This window comes from Elephas maximus, chromosome 4, assembly GCF_024166365.1.
Source record: "Elephas maximus indicus isolate mEleMax1 chromosome 4, mEleMax1 primary haplotype, whole genome shotgun sequence".
In the NCBI taxonomy this organism is placed as follows: domain Eukaryota; kingdom Metazoa; phylum Chordata; class Mammalia; order Proboscidea; family Elephantidae; genus Elephas; species Elephas maximus.
Window position 1 is genome coordinate 104,425,056 of NC_064822.1, and position 22,641 is coordinate 104,447,696.

The 22,641-nt window shown below is 45.4% G+C and overlaps 2 protein-coding genes across 18 annotated transcripts in view; both read right to left on the bottom strand.

The window, feature by feature from the left end:
* Positions 1-1,414: 1,414 nt before the first annotated feature.
* PRKAG1 (protein kinase AMP-activated non-catalytic subunit gamma 1) lies at positions 1,415-19,511 on the bottom strand. Of its 3 annotated transcripts, none has more exons than XM_049883010.1 (12): positions 19,426-19,511; positions 13,042-13,090; positions 4,556-4,665; positions 4,277-4,358; positions 4,123-4,181; positions 3,937-3,982; positions 3,729-3,783; positions 3,259-3,385; positions 2,988-3,153; positions 2,794-2,831; positions 2,401-2,547; positions 1,415-2,240 (listed from the first exon to the last, which is right to left on the bottom strand). In XM_049883010.1, exons 1-12 carry the CDS (start codon positions 19,432-19,434, stop codon positions 2,133-2,135), a joined length of 996 nt encoding a protein of 331 aa, XP_049738967.1. In that variant the 5' UTR covers positions 19,435-19,511; the 3' UTR covers positions 1,415-2,132. The 3 variants fall into 3 exon arrangements, with proteins under 3 accessions (XP_049738967.1, XP_049738969.1, XP_049738968.1); XM_049883012.1 differs by having other exon boundaries at positions 9,993-13,090; positions 19,426-19,485; XM_049883011.1 differs by having other exon boundaries at positions 4,556-10,175; positions 19,426-19,463.
* A 1,803-nt stretch (positions 19,512-21,314) lies between these two features.
* The window catches only part of KMT2D (lysine methyltransferase 2D), a 37,818-nt gene continuing 36,491 nt past the window's right edge, over positions 21,315-22,641 (bottom strand). For all 15 annotated transcript variants that reach the window (XM_049882974.1, XM_049882966.1, XM_049882967.1 and 12 more), the window contains one exon: positions 21,315-22,596. In XM_049882974.1, coding sequence (XP_049738931.1) covers positions 22,504-22,596 — 93 coding nt within the window. In that variant the 3' untranslated portion in view covers positions 21,315-22,503. The remainder of the gene's footprint in view (positions 22,597-22,641) is intronic.

The following is a 22,641-nucleotide window of genomic DNA, read 5'->3' on the forward strand; positions in this document are numbered from 1 at the left end:
CCTCAGACTCTGAGACTGGCTGGTTGGTTTTTGGGGGGGAATGGGAAGAGCGAGAGACCCCATTTTGTTCTCCACTAAAGTATCTGCAGTCCTTTGGATACAGACCCTTTTTTTAAGGGGATGGGACCAGAAGGGTTGTTGTGGGGCAAAGACTGACTTAGTGGGAGCTTAGGCCTCCTGCTCCTTAACATGGGCCTTTAGAGAGAACCCAAACACCCCTGTCCCATCCACTTTATCCCCCCTGAATCCATGTACTTACCAGCTGCAGATGACTCTTGCTTTGAAGGTGCTTCCTTCCACCCCAGGTCCCACCAAGAGTCCTAAGGCTTTTTAAAGTCCTTGCCTCCTCCCTAGACAAACCCTCCTTCATGATGGAATGTGACATAGAGACATCTGTCCTTTCCACCATGCACCCACCCACACACACATAAACATACCCCAATTCTAATTACTTGAAAGCCTCCCTCCCCCAAGTTTGGGAATGTGCTGTGAGGCGTGTGAAGAGGTGAACGCAGAGGCAGAGGACTTCTCCATACCCCCCATGCAGCACTGACAGCTGAGCTCTGACAAGTGCCTTGATGCTTTCCCATGTCCCATCAGGAAGCCTGGTTTGGGGAAACCAGCATGGTAGGGCTGGGGTTCATTAGAAGGCTTAGTTAGGCATAGTGCAGGTAGGGCAAGGAGTTACTCTGCAATTGCTTCTGTTCTTGGATGGGAAATTGTATCATACCTGCACAGCAGAGGTTAAATGATACCCAGAATTTGGCTCATACCCAACTAGCATTCCTTATGGTGCTTAGTGCTGCCTACTGTATTGGTCCACAATTTCAGCACAGAGAATGGGTCCGACCATAGTCCTGCTCCTCCCTTCCCTCCGTTCTCCAGCTCATTCTCACCTTGGAAGACAGGCAAGGGATTTGTAGTTTCAAAGATAGTAACGGATCAGCAGAATCCAAACACAGCCTAGCTTCCCTGACTGGGAAAAGTTGATGGCAGTGGCAGGTCTCTCTGCATCAGCATTTCTACTCTGTGGCAACCTAACATTGTCATGGGCTTCTCCTTGGGTCCCAGCTATGGTCCAGGCAAAGGGGAAAGTTAGACAATAAGGAGGGCAGTAGGGAATTGAGCAAGGAACAGCTATTAAAGGAGAATTAGACAGGCAGAAAGTCCAGTGTAGTGGTGAAGAGCATGAACTCTGGAGCCAGACTATTTGAGATCAAATCCTAGCTGTGTGACTTTGGCCAAGTTACTTAACTTTCCTGTGCCTCAGTTTTTTTTTAAATCTATAAAACTGGAATAGCGATAGTATCTACTGTTGATCTGAGGACTAAATAAATATATGTAAGGCAAAGCACTGACAATGGTGCCCGGCACACAGTAAGTTATACATACACACATAAACATAAATGTATATTATTGTTATTAACGATGAGTTGAAGAAGCCATATAAAGGAGGAGGGTTGGAGCAGTAGAATGTATCAGCTGCAAAAATCAAACACCGCAATGCCACGAAGAGGTTCCTGTCATTTTAATTAGGTTTGCCACGAAAAGCAATAACTTAGGCTAACCACTCCATCCTCCACTTAACCCCCATCTGCCTTCATATAAAAACAGCACAGGAACCCAACAGCCCTCCTCCCCATGATCCTCTCCACTTCCATTATGGGAATAAATGTCACTAACTGGACTCAGCCTCCCCCATACAGCATGAAATAGGATGAATAAAAACATCTTTATGAAGACTGTTGCTGTGCTATTATCTTAGGGTGAAGTAAGGGGCAGGAATAGAGGCAAAGGCAGGGTGAGGTCTAGGGATCTCTCAGAGATCAGAATCTGCCTGAGGGTGGGCACAGAACCCATTGCTGACCCACAAAGAGAGCTACATCTAAGAGGACAGGGGCTGAGATGGGCTGGGCTAAAATCTTCTTGCGCACATGTGTGAGGGGAAGGGCAGCTAAAAATCTATTCTCCTTCCTCCTCCAACTCCCTTGGCCCCCAGGTAGTAGGGTAGGGGGCTCCTGTGCAGGGAACAGAGTCACAGTTCTCTCAAGGTTTCATCTGTGATTTCCAGAGCTGCTGGCAGGCAGTGAGAGGGGCATATCCCCTACTGCTGCCTGACACCTTCCCCCAGCTCAGGGCTTCTTCTCTCCACCTGTGAGCACCAGGGCCTGCAGGATGTCAGACAGAGATACAATTCCCTTGACCACATCATTCTCATCCACCACCACAAGTCGGTGAACCTGGCACAGAGCAACAAGGAAGAAGGGGGTGTTCAGTGCCAACCTCAGTTAGGGTGAACCTTTTACACCCTACCCAGCTTCCCAAACCCTACTCTGAGGCCTCAGGTCTCTTGCCATTTGCCCCCCCATCTCCCTCTTTTAGGGTCTCTGCCCTCCCTACCTCTGCTTCCACCAGCCTATTGATGATGGTCTCCAGAGTCTCATGTAGGTAGCACTTGAGGACACCCTCAAAATAGTGTGATCGATGTTGCAAGGCTTTGGTTACAGAGACATCTAGGTTGTTATAGGTCTTTTCTGCAGCCAAATTCTAGGGAGAAAGAGGAAGGAGCTTATGGGGAAGGGAGCCAATCCCCAAACCTCAGCCCACCCAACCTCACCAGAGGGACTTAGGGCAGTTGTCAGTCATGCCCCCAAGTCACACCCAGTTTATCAATTCCTTTTCCAATGGGGTTTGAAAGCTTGGAAGTTTCTCCCTTCTCCCTCAGTACATTCAGTACCCCATCTCATCCCCCTCCCCTTTTCCCTACCTCCCAGCCCCTCCATAATCACTCACGATAACATCAAACTTGGAGTAGATGTCCACCACACGCCCTACGGGGACAGAGGCAGCTCAGTAAGGAGGATCTGGTATCTAAGGCTCCCCCTGCCCATAGAATCACTCTCCTGGCTGAGGTGAGAGGGGAGCAGATTTCCCCTGAGGCACTCTGACTTCCCAGGAGCCCTCCCTCCTTCTGCCCAATCTCGCACCTTTCTCATCCACCACTGGCAGAGCAGAAACTCGGTGCTGTACAAAGATGCCCAGAGCCACATAGACGGGGGTGGTGGTACGGACCATGGCAATGTTGGCATAAGTGCCAATCTGCAGTTCTTCCAGAGACTTACACATGAACTCTGGCTTGGGAAACTCAGCGATCTGAGGAAAGAGCCATCAGCTTGATTCTCCAGGTCCCCAAACCACCCTCAGGCACCTTTCCACCCCAGTATTTATGAAGTAAGAACGGGGCTGAGGAGCACTTACGAACAATTTGAGGAACTTGAGGATACGCTTGTGGGTGAGGATGTACAAGGTGTTGCCTGATTCTGGGTCAATAACTGGCAGCCTGTGGATCTTGTTTCGAATTAATGAAGAGACAGCATCAAACAAGCTGTGCGAAGGTGGGAGATGATGATCAGTTCCACAGTACTGGGGCGAGGGTGGTTAACTGTCTCCTTAGCGTACGTTGATAAACAGGGAAAACTGGTGTTTGGGGTTTGGAGAGACAGTGTTTAGACCAGACCTAAAGATTGTGAGTGTGTGTGTGTGTGTATATATATTTGGGAGGAGTGCCTTTTCTCTCTTTAGCCCCTTTCCCTGGATTTTTGGCTGTCTAAAAGTTTTTTTTTTTTTTAGGACGGCAGTGTTTTTTTTTTGTTTTTTTGTTTTAGGGCTTTAGGTATGCTGATGGCATGGCTCTTCCCCTTCTGGACAGATGGGTAGCTGGAACTCACCTGGCATTAGGAGAAATGCAGACAAGTGGTTTAAAGGAGTCCTGTAGGTATACCTCTGAGGGGAAAAATACAATTTTCACACACACACACGCGCGCGTGCGCGCGCGCGCGCGCGCACCACCATGGTAAACCATGTCCCAGGAACTCTCCAGCCCATCATCCTTCCACAAACCCGTCATCCTTCCACAACCCCCACTCCTCTACATACCTCTCCAAGTTTCTATCTTGTGCTCTTCTAGCTCATAGATCTGCACCTAGAAGCAGATGCAGCAGAATTTGAGGCCTGATCTCCCTGCTTCATTAACTTCTTGTGGCTTGCTTGGAGGAAAGGAAATGAGAATGAGGGGCTTTTGGCAGGGAAAGTGGTTTTGGCCACTGGGTTAGGATTCCTTACCAAGGCTGATTTATAGTATCGGTGCAGGATATTGATGAAATCAGTGATGGTCAGCATGCCTAGAGGCCAAAATAAGAGCCCTCAGCACTGCCCAAAGCTTCTCTCCCTGCCCAGCACAAGATGCCAATATTGTATTCCAGAAACTTTTTCTTACCCACAAAACTTTGCTTCTTACTGTCCCACAAAGGGGCAGCTCGTACACCATTAGTCACCAAGGCAAAGAAAGCTTTCTTCACCTGTAGCCAAAAGCATAATAATCACAAAGGGAAATTCACAGGAGGCAGGACTTTAAAAGAATAGGGGTTGGGTATGTTGGGGAAGATAGGAGACTAACCCCATAGACGGAAAAGACTATTACCCACGGGATGAGATAGGATGAGAGGTATTGTACCAGAGGCTCCAAAGAAGGGGTAAGGGAAAACAGTTCACCCACCTGCAGGGAAGTATCAAATACAACCAATTTGGAGCTTGTGGGAATCAGGTCATAGCAGCGATGAGACTTCATGAAGGAAGTATACACGCTATTGTTGGATTCTGGGGTTTCTGCATAGGGTGGGATAGTTAGTAGCTTCCTTCCATGAAACAACTCCCAATCAAAAGAGGCAGAAAACAAAACAGTGTTGTAATAGACTATGGTTTTTTACTAAGGTCTCCTTTTGTTTAGCTGGGTTATTGTATCTGTTTTGTTCTTCTTGTTCTCACAAAATCAGGATAAATCCCTTAGAAGCCATTTCATCCAACTTCTGCCTCCAAGTAGGATGGTATCTATTGATTTCTTAGGCAAACGATGGCTGACTAAAACAAAGTCTATAATATTTCTCCTTAGCCTGTCCTATCTAAAAGCTTTTTCTCGTCTTAAACCATGATGTGTATTTCATACATTTAGCACATTTTCACTTGTTCTCTATTCTTAATAAAGATGAAAAACTAAGTAAGCTTCTTAAAATTCTTCCAAGATCTGCAGCTGTTAAAGTCATGGTCCAAGCTGGGCTGTTTCTGATCAACGCTAAGTTTGAGCCCAGTGCTCAATCAGCCTGGCCCCAAACACCCTGAAAGTCCATGCTGGGATCACCCTGTGGATCAGAATTCATTCTGCCTACTCTAGACAAATTAGAGGTCCTGGGTGATATTTATCTTTTGCGGTGTGATGGATCACATTTATGTGGCCTTTTTTGCCATGGTCTTATAACTCTCACCAAATGATTGGGTGGGACTATGCAAATGAGGTGCTTGTGGCCCACCAAGGATTGGACAGCTTGCTAATAATGCAAATAAGATGTATGACATCCTTGTGGGTTTAGGACCATGCAAATAAGATATATGGAACCCTAACAAGGGGATTGGTCAGTTTTGCCATCCCACTAGGCTTAAAGGGAGACATGGAGAGAGAGAAGGAGGAGCTGTAACACAGAAGACAGAGATGGTGGTGTAGCAATAGCAAGAGTGACAGTGGCATGAGACTGCAGGAACCAAGAGACTAGCGTGAGCCAGCTGCAGTGGGGCTGCCGACCCACGGAGCTAGGAGCCTCATAACACTTGCCCCAACAGGGCAAAGGCAAGGCCAAGAGGTCAAAGAGAGGCCTGCCTGCAGGCATGGCTGAGAAGAAGCTGTCCTGATCAAAGAACTGTATCATGAGTGTTTCTGATCCTGAGTTGTACCCTGTTACTTCCCTAATGAATCCCATACCTATGAGTATGGTCTGTGAGTTCTTTATGGCCACTACAATGATTTATCGAACCCAGGAGAGAAGTAGAGGTGGGAGGGATGGCTGGTGTCAGAACTGGTAAAAAGGTTGGAGGGTGGAGGTATGTCTGTGTGACTGACCTCCACCCCACAGGGATCAGCTCTGGGCTGTTGGTGCTGATAATGATTCTGTCTCCTTCCCCTCTGAAGTCAGATGCCTCCTCCACACCATTTTTACAGCTGGCATCAGATGGAGGATTCGTTGCAATAGCTCCAGACTCCTGGAAGCATGGGGCTTTGTAAGAGAAACAATGAAGGGATGTGGGAAGTATAACTTTTGATTCTTAGATGGTTACTTTGTTGCTACCTGTAATGACTGAAAGTAAGAACGGTTCTGCTGCAGCTGAGGGGAGAAAAGCCACATCCGGAGCAGCTTGGGGGCAAGGGCCACGCCAGTTAAATGGGGTGATTGTTAGGGTGCTAGGGTCTTCTGGTTCCACTCAACCAGAGGCCCAAGGCCATATGCATATGAATGAGAAGACAGTTAAGGGGTGGAGAAGAGAGGATGAAACTAGAGTGTTTAAAAGGGTTTATGTGTTTATTTGAACATACTCTGGATACTGAATGTTTCTCCTACCCTTTTTAGTGTTGTAAAACGGAGCCCTGGTAGCACAGAGGTTAAAAGCTCAGCTGCTAACCAAAAAGTTCGGTAGTTCAAATCCTAAAACAGACCTAAATATATGATAGAAATGAGTATTACAGATTACAGAGAGCGTGTTAGGTCCACCTTCAGCCAATACTTGATTGGGTATGTGATAACGGGAACTAGGATTTGTCTGAAAGACACACAGGCTGTTTCAATCTAGTAGCCCTGTGTATACAGTATTGGGAGCTTAGGTTAAAAACTTGAGCCCCACCCAAAACCTTCTGAGTCAGGAAATTTACATTTGAAAAGACGTGCAGAACCACTCAGAACTGCTGGGAGAGCAGGAAATCTGCATTTGAAGGAAGGACCTACAGAAAAAAAAAATGGCTATTTCGCTTTTTGAATTCCAAGCAAGTGGTTTGCCTCTGGATGTATCAAGGCAGGGAAAAGTCAGTGTCCATCACAAGAACCCCCTTCTAGGATTGGAAGTTAAAGGAAGCTGGCAAGTAGACAGCCTGGTATGCTCCCTTGAGGTGACCACTGGGGCCATGAGATGAATGGAAGTGAAGGAGGTACAGCAATGAAGAGATGGGCTGAGTTTGTTCTATTGGCACTTGCTGACCCAGCTAATGGGGGCTAGGGAAGAGAGAGAGAGAGAAGGGGCTGGCTGGTCTGAAGTGCAGGGAGGTGTGTAGACTCCTGAGCCTACAGCTAGTAGCCACTGGCCTATGATAGAAACAAGTATTGAGTGTTGGATGGCTAGGGATGAGATGGCCAGAACCTGACCAAAGAAAAAGATGTTTGACAACATGAGCTGGTGTAAAAAAAGAGACTGCTGCAATTTGATGGCTTACTCTGGAATGGACTTTGCTTATGGATGCAGATGCACAAAGTTCCAACTGAACAGAAGATTCTTCAGATCAAGGAACACGCTTGTCTCCTCAGAGTACTGGTTTGCTAGGGATGGGCAATTTAAACATTGATTATCTAAAATGGGGGCGATAAAGGCATGAAGTGGCTGGCTTACACACTTTTGTTGGTGTGCTTACATTCAAAATGAGGGGGACAAGGGAGGATCCCCACAGGATATTTTCCTCTTTTCCTGATGAGTCTGGGGAAGAGAGAGTGGGGAAAGATGCTGATAGAATGATATGATTCAGCTGTGAGTGTTGAGTGCTAACAGGGTTGTGATTGTAAAAACTGTAATTGTAGAAGCTGTCCAATCTCCTTGGTGGGCCACAAGCACCTTATCTGCATAGTCCCACCCAGTCATTTGGTGGAAGTTGCAAGACTATGGCAAGAAAAGCCATCTAATGAGTGGACTAAAGGGGAGGCACTGCTGGGCTGGAGTACAGTGGCCAAACCTAAAGTCCCTTAAAAGTCTTGCTATGCTGATACCTTGAGAGAGGCTCAGAGCAAGGAATAATCTTCTCTAGTTAAATTTTATCAGAGGCCAGAGAGGGTGAAGCTGAGACAACTTCTGGTGAACCTGACCAGATCTGATGGATACCTGCAGCAGACCGGAATGGCTGATATCTGAGTAACCTCACCTTGAGGACTCTTTGTCCTACTGAGGGACTAATTGTTGATGACTGTTTTGGACTAGTAAAATGATTGGGAGAGGGAAGTTATCCTCAAGTATGAAAGAACCATGGCTAGAAAAGCCAGGGGGTGGCCTGTGATGCGATGGATTGTTTTTATATGGCCTTTCTTACCACAGTCTTGCAACTTCCACCAAATGACTGGGTGGGGCTATGCAAATAAGGTGCTTGTGGCCCACCAAGGAGATTGGACAGCTTGCTAATAATGTAAATAAAGTCCATGACACCCTTGTGAGGGTAGAACCATACCAATGAGATAAGAAGAACCCTAACAAGAGGATTGGTCAGTTTTGCCATCCTGCTAGGCTTAAAGGGACACGTGTTTGGGGGTGGAGGAAGCTGTAACATAGAAGACAGAGAGATGGCAGCACAGCAGTAGCAAGAGTGATTGCAGCACAAGACCGCAGGAACCAGGAGACTGGCGCAAGACGGCTGTGGTGGGGCTTGCCAACCCACAGAGCCAGAAGATTTGTAACACTTGCCTGAGCAGGGCAGAGGCAAGGCCAAGAGGCCAGAGAGAGGCCTGCCTGTAGGCATGGCTGAGAAGAAGCTGTCCTGATTGAAGAACTGTATCCCGAGCCATTTCTGATCCTGAGCTGTACCCTGATATTTCCCTAATAAGCCCCATAACTGAGTATGGTCTGTGAGTTTTGTGTGGCCACTACCATGAATTATCGAACCCAGCAGATAAAGTAGAGAGTACTGTGGGAGGGACAGCTGGTGTCAGAGCTGGTAAGAAAGTCGGAAGGTGGAGGTATGTCTGACTTCTGCCTCACAGGAATCAGCTTTGGGCTGTTGATGCTCATAATGACTCTTTTTCCCCTCGTGAAGTTAGAGGAGGTCAGACACCTCTGCCACACCATTTTTACACTTTTCTGTTCCTCTGATTTTAACTGTTTGCTCAAAACTGGAGAACCAGCCTCGCTCCCTAAATAATAACCTGAATGTGTACTTAAAAATACTACATCATCTAATTCTTACAATAAATCTGTAAGGTAAACACTGTCTCCATTTTCCAGGTTTAGAACAGTCAAATACACTGCTGAAGGTCACACTATTAGTAAGAGACAGGACGAAGACTACTAGTAAGAGACAAGACGAAGACTACTAGTAAGTGACAGGACTAAGGCTGCTAGTAAGTGACAGGACTAAGACTGCTAGTAAGTGACAGCACTAAGACTGCTAGTAAGTGACAGCACTAAGGCTGCTAGTAAGTGACAGGACTAAGGCTGCTAGTAAGTGACAGGACCAAGACTCAAACCCAGATCTGCCTGACTCCAAAGCTCATGCTCTTAAATCCTATGTCAGTTGTTATTCCATTTTAATTTTTACCAAAGTTACCACAGTTGAATGAGTCAAACAGTTATTCTATAAATTTTGTTAAGAAAAACAGCAGTTCCTGCCAGCCACCTCTCTATACTACCTCACCCCAGAGATGGCAACATTCACCTCTTTGAGGTGATCATTATGACGCTTATTTCTATGTCCATAAATAACATGCTTGTATTGCTAGTTTTTGATTTTTTTCATTTGTGGGCTTTATCTATTATCTTCCTACCAAGGAAGATGAGAATTTTTACTTCTCTTTCCTATAAGGATCCCTTCACAAACATGTACCTCCCATCCCCCCATTCTTCCAGAAGTTAAATCGTAATGTTGGTTATATCAATATTTAAATCACTTTGACCATCTAAACATTATTCAGAGCTAAGCCAATTAGTAAACTGATTTTTTTTCTTTCTTTCACAACTTTGTTTTCTCTATAGTCAATAACTGTCTTGTCTTTTTGTTTTCTTAATTTTCTATGTGTAGTACATATAACTAATTCAATCCCTAAACGCTTCACCAATTGTCTAAATCTCCTCTCAAGAAGTTCAGATGCATTAGATATTCTATTAATTTAAACTACCCGAAGAAGTCTCTCCCGGAGCCTTCTGACCTGCTCACATCTGGGCTGGTTTCCCTGGTGTGCGCTGCTGTCATCCTGGGCTCTTCTTTCATCCTCATCCAGGGAACTCCTTTCACGTCTCTCCTGTGTTGGTGCTCCTGTTCCTTGTATCCCATGTTTTCACCTTTCTTGATTTACTCCCTTGTTTGGTAGAGCACATCCTCCAGTAGCCTCCTGAGAAAGGGTGCATGGGAGGTAAATTTTTTGAGACCTTGTAGCCTGCAGATATTTTTATTCTACCCTCAGCCTTGATTTATAATTTGGCTGGATATAAAATTCTAGGTTGGAATTTATTTCCTGTAGAATGTTGAAGGCATCACTCCATTGCCTTCTGGCTTCCAGTGTTGTTAAGATTCCAAGGCAATTGTTTGTATGTGAATTGTCTTTTCTCTCTGGAAACTTGCAGGATCTTCTCTTTGTTCCCAGTGTTCTACAATCTCATGATGATTGTGCTCTGGGTGGGTCAGTTTCATCCATTGTGCTGATTATTCAATTGGTCCTTTCAGTATGAAAACTAATTTCCTTCAGTTCCGGGAAATGTTCTTGAATTATTTCCTTCCCTTAGTGTTTTCACTTTTCTTGCTCCGCAACTCTTATTATTCAGATACTTGACCTCCTAGACAGATCCTTTAAGGTTTGTGTTTCTTTTGCTGAATATATTTTCTCTCCTATTTTCCACTTCTCTGATTTTTAACTCTTCCTGGGAGAGTTTCTCAACTTGATTTTCCAAACCTGAGTTTAAATTTTTTGCTATTATACTTTTAATTTCTGAGGGTTCTTTTTTATTTTCCAAAAATTCCTTTTCTCATTGTATCCTACATTTGTTTCATGGTGCAAATATGTTCTCTTATCTGAGTATATATTAATGTTAACTTTTAAACTGTCTTCCTCTTTGCAGTGGCTCTTCCCCCCAGTTGCTTTTTTCTGTTTGTTTCTTGTAGGGGAGAGTGGCAGTTTGTATTACTTCTTTTCATGTTGGAGGCTTTCTTCAGCTGTCTGGTAATCCTTGGTTTAAAGGAGGATTCAAATCATATTTTCAGACTGAAGGCTTTAAAGCTGATTAGATGCTCTAAGCATGTGAGTGAGGCTTGTTGACTGTGAGCCATTTAGGTAGGGAACTTTCAATACTTATGTTTTTAGGACTTTCCCACTGAGCTGGTCAGATTCTGGGGAGGATTATCCAAATTCCTGTTTGGAGGGTGAAGTCTCTTCTGACAGTGTTCTGGAAGCTGAATGGGAGATGAGGGCTCCATGCCCCTATTTTAGTACAGTACCTCAGCCTTCAACTGTGCCTGGGTCCTTCTGTAGACCTCCAGTCTTTGCCAATGTTTGGAGGCGGAGTTGCCAGTTGCATTAAATCCGATAAGGAATCTGAATGCTTCTTAGCTTTCTCTACTGCTATTTTTTAATTCATTTTTTTTCAGCTCTGTTATTTACCAATCTTCTGCTTTTCAGCTTCTAATAGGTTGTTGCTATTGTCTACTCTCTTGTTCCCCCTAGCCTTTAAAAAATTACTTTATGGTGGTTTTAAGTGGCCTTATGTGAAGGAACGAAAGTGTATGTGTATTCAACCCATCATTTTTAATTGGACAAATTTGAGAATTCACAGACTCCCGAAAATATGTCTTTGAACACTCAGTTTAAGACACACTACACTGATATTTAAATACTGTCATTTTAGGTCAGAGGTCCACAAGCATATTTGATTTGGTTTTCTTGGTGCTTTATTTACAAATAATTTAAATCAGCTGCCAATTTTGTAAAAATCCGGAGATTTACATAACAATTCCCAGCTTCTTTTGAAAATTAGAAGATCTGGAAAAACTAGGTGTTGAATTCCTGAATTCCTGGACTTGGATAGCTGCTGCTCCTTTTAGATGGGACATGAGATCTACAGGTTGTCATAGTAAAATGTAGCCCACTTCACTGCTTGGTCTGGGAGGCTACTTGAGTTTTGACCCCTGTCCTGGTGCCAATGCAAATATACTCAGAAACATAGAAGTAGGCACTGATAATCATGTGGCAGTACTCAACCATGAAGAGTCATCCAGGTAATTCAGAATATGACTATATTAATTTTTTGGATAACTAACTAAATTAAAACAGAAAATTTTAAAATTCTGTGAAGAACTCATAGAACCTTAATATGTCCAAGGATTCCCTACAATATACTACCTCTGGAAGTTTATACTCAGGCCATATTTCAATCTTCTGGGAAAGTATGTACCCCTAATGCCACAAATATGTCCTAGGAAGACGTGGCAGTGTTCCTGAGAAAAATCCTTTACCAGAGATGCCTGTAAGTTTTGCTTCTTTCTACATAGTCTAGCATTTGCCCTTTCTATTCTAACCGGGTATTTGGGCAGGCATTAGAACTGCCTTCTCCTGTGCCCTGGGTTTTAGGATTTAGTGGCTCTATTTCGAGATAGGTCCTAAGGACTTTCAAGGTCTTTCTATAATTTGTGGTGTATACTCAGCAGCTTTCGCGAGCTCACTAGAGGATAAAACCATGGTAGTATTATTTCTGGACTACTCAGAAACTACTAGGGACTTCTAAAACATGGTTAGCCAGCACAGGGTTCCCTGTACTTCAGAAATTTCTCTCAATTTTGATAACTGAAGATAACTTTAATCATCCCCCTCTGCCAAGGGGGTATTCCTGAGTGCTCTTGTCTAAACTATTCCTGATTTGTACGGTTTGGCACACTGTCTGGCCCAGCTTTGATTTTCCCAGGGAGTACTCTGGGTTGCGCAAATGGCTAATGCGCTCAGCTGCTAACTGAAACAAAAGGTTGGAGATTCAAGTCTACAGAGATGTCTCAAAAGAAAAGCCTGGAGGTTTACTTCTGAAAGATCAGCTACGGAAAACCCTATGGAACATGGTTGTACTCTGACACACATGCGGTTGATATGAACTGAAGTTGACAGTAATTGATTTTTTTATTCGTTTTTCAGCTCTAAGACTTAGAAGCACTGCTGAAGACAGGTTAGGGTCTGGCTATTGATCTCATACCCAGTCTCCTTTCTTCAGTGAACTTACCTTGAGGATGCTCACTTTCCAGAGCTAGGGAGCTATCTGAGTAAGCAACCTGGAAAGACAAGAGAAACACAGATTCAGCCTAGCCCAGCTCCATGCATTTTAGCCTGGCAACATTAGGAGAAGGGGTGGTATGTTAATGAGTTCTTCTAAAGCACTACAGTACCCTTTACAAATTTGTTTAATTTCCATAACAACCCTAAGATACATATTTTTACAGATTAGGAAATGGAGGTTCAAGAGACATTAGGCAACCTGCCCAAGGTCACATGGCTGGGAAGGGGTGAAGCAAGGATTTGAACACAGATCTGTCTGACTTCAAAGCTCATATTCTTACCTTTTATATACTACATTGCCTTTCTAATGAAACAATAGGTCTTAAAAGCTGAGACTAAAAAAATCTGAGCTTAGGACTAACCCCACAAGATTTTCACAGATCTACCATATTAAAACAGGGAAGCCAGAGAGACAACACTACTTTCCCCCAAAACTCATGAGGCATAGCTATAGATGCTAGACTCATAGACAGACCTTTTCCCTTACCACTGAGATATATCTGGGAGGATCCCAGCAGATGACTGTAAGCCAGACAAAGCTTGAATGAGTGAGAGGTGAGTGAGGAACACAAATGTTCTGAAACCAGAGGCTTGAGTCCTCTCAGCACCCTTGTGAGTCAAAGGCTGCTATAGCCCAGGGGATGCTGGTTTTCCAAGTTACCTTGTACAAGAGCACTCTGAATACACACAAACATTTAGAGCCATCTCTGTGCTCCCTCGGATGAAAACACTTGCAAATTTCATTGCTATCCAGGAACCCAGGAGGGATTGTGACAACTTTCACCCACTGGAATTAATAGTTTTGGCTCCATTTGCTCTGGGTACCGTATTTTTCACAAATAATGCACCCATTCCAAAGAAACGTGATCCAACAGAATGTGGAAATTATAGAACAATATCATTAATATCACATGCAAGTAAAATTTTGCTGAAGGTCATTCAAAAGCAGCTGCAGCAGTACATCAACAGGGAACTGCAAGAAATTCAAGCCAGATTCAAAAGGGGTGGTGGAACAAGGGATATCATTGCTGATGTCAGAAGGATCTTGGCTGAAAGCAGGGAGTATCAGAAAGATGGTTACCTGTGTTTACTGACCATGCAAAGGTATTTGACTGTGCAGATCATAACAAATTATTGATAACACTGAGAGGAATGGGAATTCCAGAGCACTTAATTGTGCTTGTCACGGCTTGAATTGTGTTCCCCGAAAATATGTGTATCAATCTCGCTAGGCCATGATTCCCAGTATTGTATGATTGTCCACCATTACAGTTATCTGATGTGATTTCCCTATGTGTTGTAAATCGTATCTCTATGCTGTTGAGATGGGATTAGCGGCAGTTATATTAATGAGGCAAGACTCAATCTACAAAACTGGATTGTGTCTTAAGGCAATCTCTTTGAGATATAAAAGAGAGATGCTAGCAGAGAGACATGGGGACCTCATACCACCAAGAAACAAGAGCCAGGAGAATAGTGCATCCTTTGGACCGAGGGTCCTGCACTGAGAAGCTCCTTGACCGGGATTGATGACAAGGACCTTCCATAAGAGCTGACAGAGACAGAAAGCCTTCCCCTGGAGCTGGCACCCTGAATTCGGACTTCTAGCCTCCTAGACTGTGACAGAATAAATTTCTCTTTGTTAAAGCCATCCATTTGTGGTATTTCTGTTATAGCAGCACTAGGTAACTAAGACAGTGTTCATGGGAAGCCTGTATATAGACCAAGAGACAGTTGTTCGAACAGAACAAGGGGATACTGCATGGTTTAAAATCAAGAAAGGTGTGCATCAGGGTTGTATCCTTTCATAATACTTATTCAATCTGTATGCTGAGCAAATAATCCAAGAACCTGGACTATATGAAGAAGAACGTAGCATCAGAATTGGAGGAAGACTCATTAACAACCTGTGATATACGGATGACACAACCTTGCTTGCTGAAAGTGAATAGGACTTGAAGCACTTACTGATGAAGATCAAAGACCACAGCCTTCAGCATGGATTACATCTCAACATAAAGAAAACAAAAATCCTCACAACTGGACCAATAAGTGATATTGTGATAAACAGAGAAAAGACTGAAGTTGTCAAGGATTTCATATTATTTGGATTCACAATTAACGCCCACGGAAGCAGCAGACAAGAAATCAAATGGCGTATTGCATTGGGCAAATATGCTGCAAAGGACTTTTTTAAAGTGTTGAAAAGTAAAGATATCACTTTAAGGACTAAGGTGTGCCTAACTTAAGCCGTGATATTTTCAATTGCTTTACAGGCATGCAAAAGCTGGACAATGAATAAGGAAGACAAAAGAAGAATTGATGCCTTTGAATTATGGCGTTGGCAAAGAATATTGAATATGGACTGCCAGAAGAACGGACAAGTCTGTCTTGAAAGAAATACAGCCAGAATGCTCCTTGAAAGCAAGGATAGAGAGACTTCATCTTAATCTACTTTGTACATGTTATCAGGTGGGACCGGTCCCTGGAGAAGGACATTATGCTTGGTAAGGTAGAGGGTCAGCAAAAAAAAGAAATATCCTCAACCAGATGAACTGACACAGTGGCTACAACAATGGGCTCAAACACAGCAACAACTGTAGGATGGCGCATTACCAGGCAGTGTTTCGCTCTGTTGTACGTGGGGTCACTATGAGTTGGAACTGACTCGATGGCACCTAACAACAACAACATGCCCACGTAAATAACGTGCCCACATATATAACACACGGAAATGACGAAATTAAATAAAACAGTTCTGGCATAGCATGCCTATGCATATACCAGTAGCGCAAGTCTCGTGACATTTCAGAAGTGAATCTCGGCCTCATTCACTCTTCCTCCCATATTACAGGTAAATCATATCGTTCTGTTCATTTTCTTTTGTTCTTCTCATTTTCCTTACTCTCCTGCTTATGTATATAAAAGTGGTCCGAAAACTACTTTTGATCATAATTGCGTAATAATGGTATAAGCCATGGTCAAGAAATCATGGCTCGAGTTTGATAGTTCCCCAGTAATCAGAAAATAAACATTTTGAACTGTGCATCTGTTTCTATTAATGTGATAATTATAGTGCATTAGCCTAACAGTTGATCTACTGGTAAATACTTTAGGCTTAAATTTCAAGTAATATAAAGTCAATACTTACCTTAAGTGAAGTTTCCATGTGATCAGAAATAGAAACTGAAGTCAGCAACATGTTAAAAAAAATTGGCACAGCGTGCTTATGCAAATAACATGGGGGGGATGGTTTACGCAGGTGGCAAAAAGGTACAACGTGTGCATTATTTGCATAAAAATATGGTAATTCCAAAAACTAACTCTAAACCACACATTACACCTCCAGAGCTTCTATGTTGTTGTTGTTGTTAGATGCCGACGAGTCATAGAGGCCTTAGCTAGGTTGGATGGCAAACAGGGTCAAGTTGGCAGGATGGCCCTAAATTTCCCTTCCGTAATGGGCAAGGGGAGGGAGCAAAGGGAGGGTGACCTCCCTCTCTTCTCTGCTGGCTGTGTAAGTCTATCAGCTTGGCCTGGAATTTTGGCAAGGCTATTGGAACAACAGCCTCCTCACTTTTAAGTGGGCGGGAGGAGGGCTATTTAGCAGTAAAGATACACACATGGTGTAACAGTCTCACAAAAGCACAGGAACAGCTCCTTCTATAGAAATGAGGGCATCCACCATATGATACATACTGCAAGGGGCTACAGTTATTTTGTTTATATATACATTTTGTTCATTATCTATCCAAACATAAATTCCTGGAATCCTGGAACTGTTTTATACTTCTTCGTATCTCCCATAGCACGAAGCCTAGGGTTTTGCATGTAATTCTCAATTGGTTTGTTTTTTAATTCCCAAATTAATAATGTTTATGATTCACACTGATATGAACAGAGAGACCTAAGACTAAGTTACAGAGACAGAAAAGGGACATAAAGCTAAATAGGGATACAGATAATGACACAAGAGGCACAATTGAATATGTGATTTTGTCTTTCTGTTTCTCCACAGGGATTGTGTAATTACGTCCACTCTTCTTTACTTTTAATAACATAAGGGACCTATGAAAGTTCACTGTACAACATAAATACAAAATACTATTAGAGAGACAGGGGCTAGATTTGACACACAGACTTATAACTTCTTCCAAACTTCAGATCCACATTTCTAATAGTTTGCCTGACATCAATACAGAACAATATCCGTTCCTCCAACCCCACTCTTGCTATGGTCCCCATCTTTGTTTACTGCATGGCTGCCTTCGCACTGTAGCCTTGATTCCTTCATTCTCCTTAACATCTGTAAGTGATGCTGATATGTTAGCAACGCCTCAGGTGCATCTTTCTCTTTTCCACTTTGATAGCCTTGACTTAGGCTTTTACCTCCCACTTTGCAATATTCTTTAAACTGGTCTCCCTGCCCCAAATCTAGCTCCTCTTCAATTAATTTTCCATGCTGTCACCAAGTTCTCTCACCAAAACATCTCAGGTTTGGAAGGGACTTTCATCTCCAACAAGAAGGAACTCACTGGTACTTGCAGAAGTAGCTCAATCCGTTTACAGGAAGGTGTTAAGAACACTCCTAAAGCATATTCACTGCCTTGCTTATAAACTTTTCATGTGTCCCCTTCTTCCAAACAAAGTTCAAACTTAGTATGGAATGCAATACCTTTAACCTGACCTCAGCCTTCAACCTAATCTCAGCCTGCTTTCTCCCACTGTGACTAAAATCCAAACCTTCAACAACATTAAACCACTGGCTCACCCCCAATTATTCTCTACATACCCCAATTTCTGTGCCCTTGCTTACACTGTTCTCTCAACCCAGGTCTCCCTCCCCTATGACTCTGCAGCCCCTTGTTTTCATCTTGATTATAGCATTCATTAGTCTATCTTACAGAACAGCTGTCACTGGCTTGCCCTCCCCTCCACTTCAGATACACTAAGTTTCTCAAAGCTTTCTCTTCTCTTTAAAATAATTTATATCCCCATAACCTAACTCAGTACATAAAGTGTGAGGGCTGAACTAGACAATCTATATAAAAATGCTTTGTAAAGCATAATCATGTACAAGTAAAAAATGTTAATTATTGAATGTGATGGAATCAGACACTTTATTCTTGCTCAAAACTCTTAATCTGTAGGCACTGACTGTTTGCCTGGGGCACCAATGGCAAATCATTCTGGCACTTTGGTCTCAGTTTTCTTCTTTATAACATGAGGGACATAACCTCTCTACAGGCAGAGAAAGGGTGTGGCAAAGGATTACTCTGGGCGTGTAAACTAACCCAAGGAAAGGTGAACCAGTAGCCCTTACACAACAACAGTAAAAAAAAAAAAAAAACCAAACCTATTGCCTTGGAGTCAATTCCGACTCATAGCGACCCTCTAGGACAGAGTAGAACTGCCTCATAGATTTCCCAGGAGCACCTGGTGGATTCAAACTGTGGACTTTTTTGGTTTGCAACAGTAGCAGTTAACCACTACTACCACCAGGGTTTCCACAACTACAAAACCAATATGGGAAAAGTGACTGCCTGACAGAGAATCCTTGGCTAAGACTGGAGAGGGAACTGGATGGGAAGGGTTTCAGAGTTCTAGAAAAAGGCTCCTGAGAGTGAGGGGGATCCCAACATGTAGCAGGCAACCTGTACCATCTCTGGGAGGGTGACAGGGACCTGCCACAACTGGCCAATGCCTACTTGCCAGGAATGAGTTCTGCCAACATGCCTCCTTAGAACTGCAGAGCAGGGCATGACCTAAACTTGTTCAGGGACACAGTGGCCTCCATCACGGAAAGATTCCCTCTTTCAGGGAAACGCCACTTCTCTGTCTTAAGGGAAACATTCGCTGAACACAATGCAGTATAAAAGCCTTTCAGATGTGCCCACTGCCAGAGATGGCAGGGATCACAGTCAGACAACAGGGGGCCAGGTGCTACCTGCAAGCGGGAGTCCCTCCGAACCCCTTCTGCCCCACCCAGGAAAGCGGGGTCATAACCCAAATCTCTAATGGAAACCCCTGAAGGGCCTGAGGTGCTAAGAAAGGAGACCCGAGGTTGCCAGGGCATGCTTGGGTTTCAGGAGGAAGCTAGAGTCCCTGCTCGCTCGGGCTGACAGCAGGGATGACGGAAGGCACCGGCGCGGCCCAGTCCTACGAGATGCGCCCAGTGAAAGAGCCAAGGGGCAGGGTCACGGGCCAGTACAGATGCCCGGCTTCTTGTCGTTTGCTCCGCACCAGCGCCAACCCCTGCCCGGCCCTCCTAGTCCCCTAACGGGGGTCTCAGGCTCCACAGCGCCCCCCACCGCCCTTCCGCGTTCCTCACCGTCTCCATTGCAAGAGGCGTCGGGTTAGCTCTTTGGCTTTAGGAACCTCGCTGGCGGCAGGCCCCGCCCCACGTCCGGCACCGTGATGCCACTTCCGCTGCGTTACGACACCGCCAGCCAAAGGCGGAAGGCGGGGAGCCCGCCCTTCCGGCGACGACCTTGCCTCGGGAACCGCCCTCCCTGGGATCATCGCGAACTTCACAGTTCCGGCTGACGGCGAGGGTGACGGGACAGAGCCGCTTGTATTTAAAATGTTCTTTTTTTATTTGTCGTTTAAAAACAAACTTGGAAGAAGCAAAATCCAAAACTTGCCCTTTGCCTCTCGCAACATAAATTATGTACATTTCAGAATGATCGCTGATACAAAACATGCCAAGGACAGGGGCGCTGGGGGGGGGTGGAGGGAAAGGGCGCTTTAAAAAAAGGAATCATTTCATCCGTTGTTACAAAGGACAAACCTTGCTGTACAGGATACACACAACACAAAATAATGTCTTCACGGGATTCACACTTGTCAGCGATTTATTTTTTTTAAAAAGGGGGGGAGGGTCCTGGAGGTGAGGGTAGAAGACTGTAAAGGGGAAAACTGAAAATTGAATATGTGCAAGTGTAAACCAACCCAAAATACAAACACGGGGGAGGGAGGGAGGAGGGAATTCTGATGCAATTATACAGGCGGGGTACTTTAAAAAAAAAAAAAAAGAATCAACAACCAAAATTCCAACCTTGTAGCTTGGGTCTGAGTTATAGTTTATATAAAAATTAAAAACTGTATAAGGTCTCTTCACTAAATTCTACAGGACTATGGGATACCTAGCATATGCTTACAAAGTCTGCCCCATTCCCTTTTCCCAAACCCGGGGCCCAAGCCCCAATCAGAGCCTGACTCATAGGAGCCAATCTCCCCCTCTCTGTAGCCTAGACCTTACTCTTGGAAAAGGAACATCCAATGGCTGTGGCTTTGGGGGCAGAAGCTCAGTCTCCCCACTGTCTGATTTAATTACAGTGGGTCGTGTGTGTGTGTGTGTGTGTGTGTGTGTGTGTGTATGGGGGGGTGGGTGTTATTAAACATTTGCAGCTTGAAACTGTTGAGGAAGCAGCTTAAGAAAAAAAAAATCTCCCTACCCCCATCAATCCACAACCCCCAAATTCGAAAACAAAACAAAAACAAATCTAAAATCACAACAGCGACCGTGCTCTCCCTCCAGCAGGCCCGCCCATCCACCACCAAGCCCACCCCTACACTCCAGACATTTGATTCTTGAAAATAGTAATTACAAAATGCCCTTTGCCCACAGCCCCTAGGAGAGAACTGCATATAAGCTTCATCTTCATCCCCACAGCTCCCTACCAGAGAGGGATCTGGGGCCTCACCCACCCTCTACCTACCCCTGCCACCAGGAAGAGGTTCAACTGCAGCACAAGCTTGGGCAGAAAGGGGAGGGAGAAGGGAGGCAGGGGACCCATCACCCTCTGGCTCCCCCTGGGGCCAGCTCATTTTTGTGCGTTATAACATAGTCCAACTATTCAACAGGGGGTGGGAATTGCCCAGCCTCTATACCCCCACCTTACAGCAGTCACAGCCAGGGGGTGGGGAGGGGGGTGAGGAAAAGGGCGGTAGGTTGGGTAATGGAGGGGGCCCCCCCACAAGGGGAGCTCCATGTGTCCGCCCCATGCCCCCCTACCATTTATAAACTGGTTTTGTAAAAAGAAAATAGATATATTTATATAGAATATATAAAGCACAAAAATTAGTAGTTTTACATTTGCTCTCCCCGGGGGTGGGGGGAGAGGGGAGGGTTCTCACCTCCAGCCGGCTCCCCCATGCCCCACAAGACTATGTACAATCCCATGTATAAATAGATAAATACCCCCCACCCTCCCCGCGCTGACACTAAGCTCCCCCACCCTCACATCACCACCCCTTCCCACCAGACCAGCAGCAGTTTGGTGACTGAGGGAAAGTGGGAGCTCCGGGCCACACCCTGCCTCACTGGGTATGGGCATGCCACTCAGGGACAGCCCTCACCCCGCCCCCCAGCCACCCCATCCAGGGGCTGGAGGGCAAATGGGCTCATGATGGGGTTGAGCTAACAGGAGGGAGATAACCTGGTCCTAGGTTAGCACACCCCTCCCACCCCCATGTCCAGATGGAGAAGGAAGTCCTAGAGCAACTAGGGGCCAGTCATCCCCAATCTTCATCATCATCAGCCTCAACCACCATCCCATGCCCACAATTAAAAACAAAGATGGATTTTTTGTTGTTGTTTTCTTCTTCCTCTTCCTACCCCCCTTCCACCCACTAAGAGGGCAGTGAGGTGGGGGAGAGGGTAGGGGCAGTGGGGGGCTTGGAGAGGGTCTCACATTTCAAAACAGCAAAAAATCCAACACTTAAATGAGGTAGGTGTGGGTGCGGGGTCTCCTTGCCCGGCTCGCCTGGCTTGCCCTCCTGGGCAGCTGGGCACCTCTTTCCCGTTCATGTTGCATTTGTCAGAGTGGAAAACAAGGAAACACAACCCATAGAGAGACAGAAACACAGAGGAGAAGAGGGAGACAGAGACAGACTGAGAAGGAAGGGGATGGGCGTGAGGGTGGGGGCAGGACCCGGCAGGCAGGGCCAGGTGTGGGACCCGGCCTTTGGGATTGTCAAGCTTAGTCAAGTCTCTTTGCAGCCTTGAGTTGGGCCAGAGAGGTCAGTGGGAGCAGCAGGGCTGTGAGGCCCAATCACACATCCTCCTCCCCGCTCCCTGCTGCCTCCCAGATGCTTCTGGGTAGTTCCCAGCCCATATCCCCCTCAAACCTGAGATGCCCAATGGCTGCTTCTGTCTGGCCCCTCCTGGAGCTGGGGGCAGAGATGCCAGCCTGGGGGCCGGTGGCGGGGAAGAGGGTTGTCCCTGGTGCCCAGGGTGGGCTTGGCCTAGGGCCCTCTGCCCCAGCCTCCTGCTCCAGGGGCTCCGGTCAGCCGGCAGCCCCAGCCCTGGGTCCCGGCTCCGGCTGCTACTGCTCTTCCCCCTCATCCCTTTCAGGGAAGAGGTTGGGCGTGGGAAGTCTCCCCTGCCTGGTAGCCTCAAAGCTGCTTAGTTCATCCATTTCCGACAATTCCAGGCTCCACAGTGGCAGGGGATCTTGTGCTGATCGTCCTCAAAGTCAAACTGATAGTCATACGTCAGCTGGAAAGAGAAGATGGCAGAATGGATGCCACTCCCCCAGAGGAA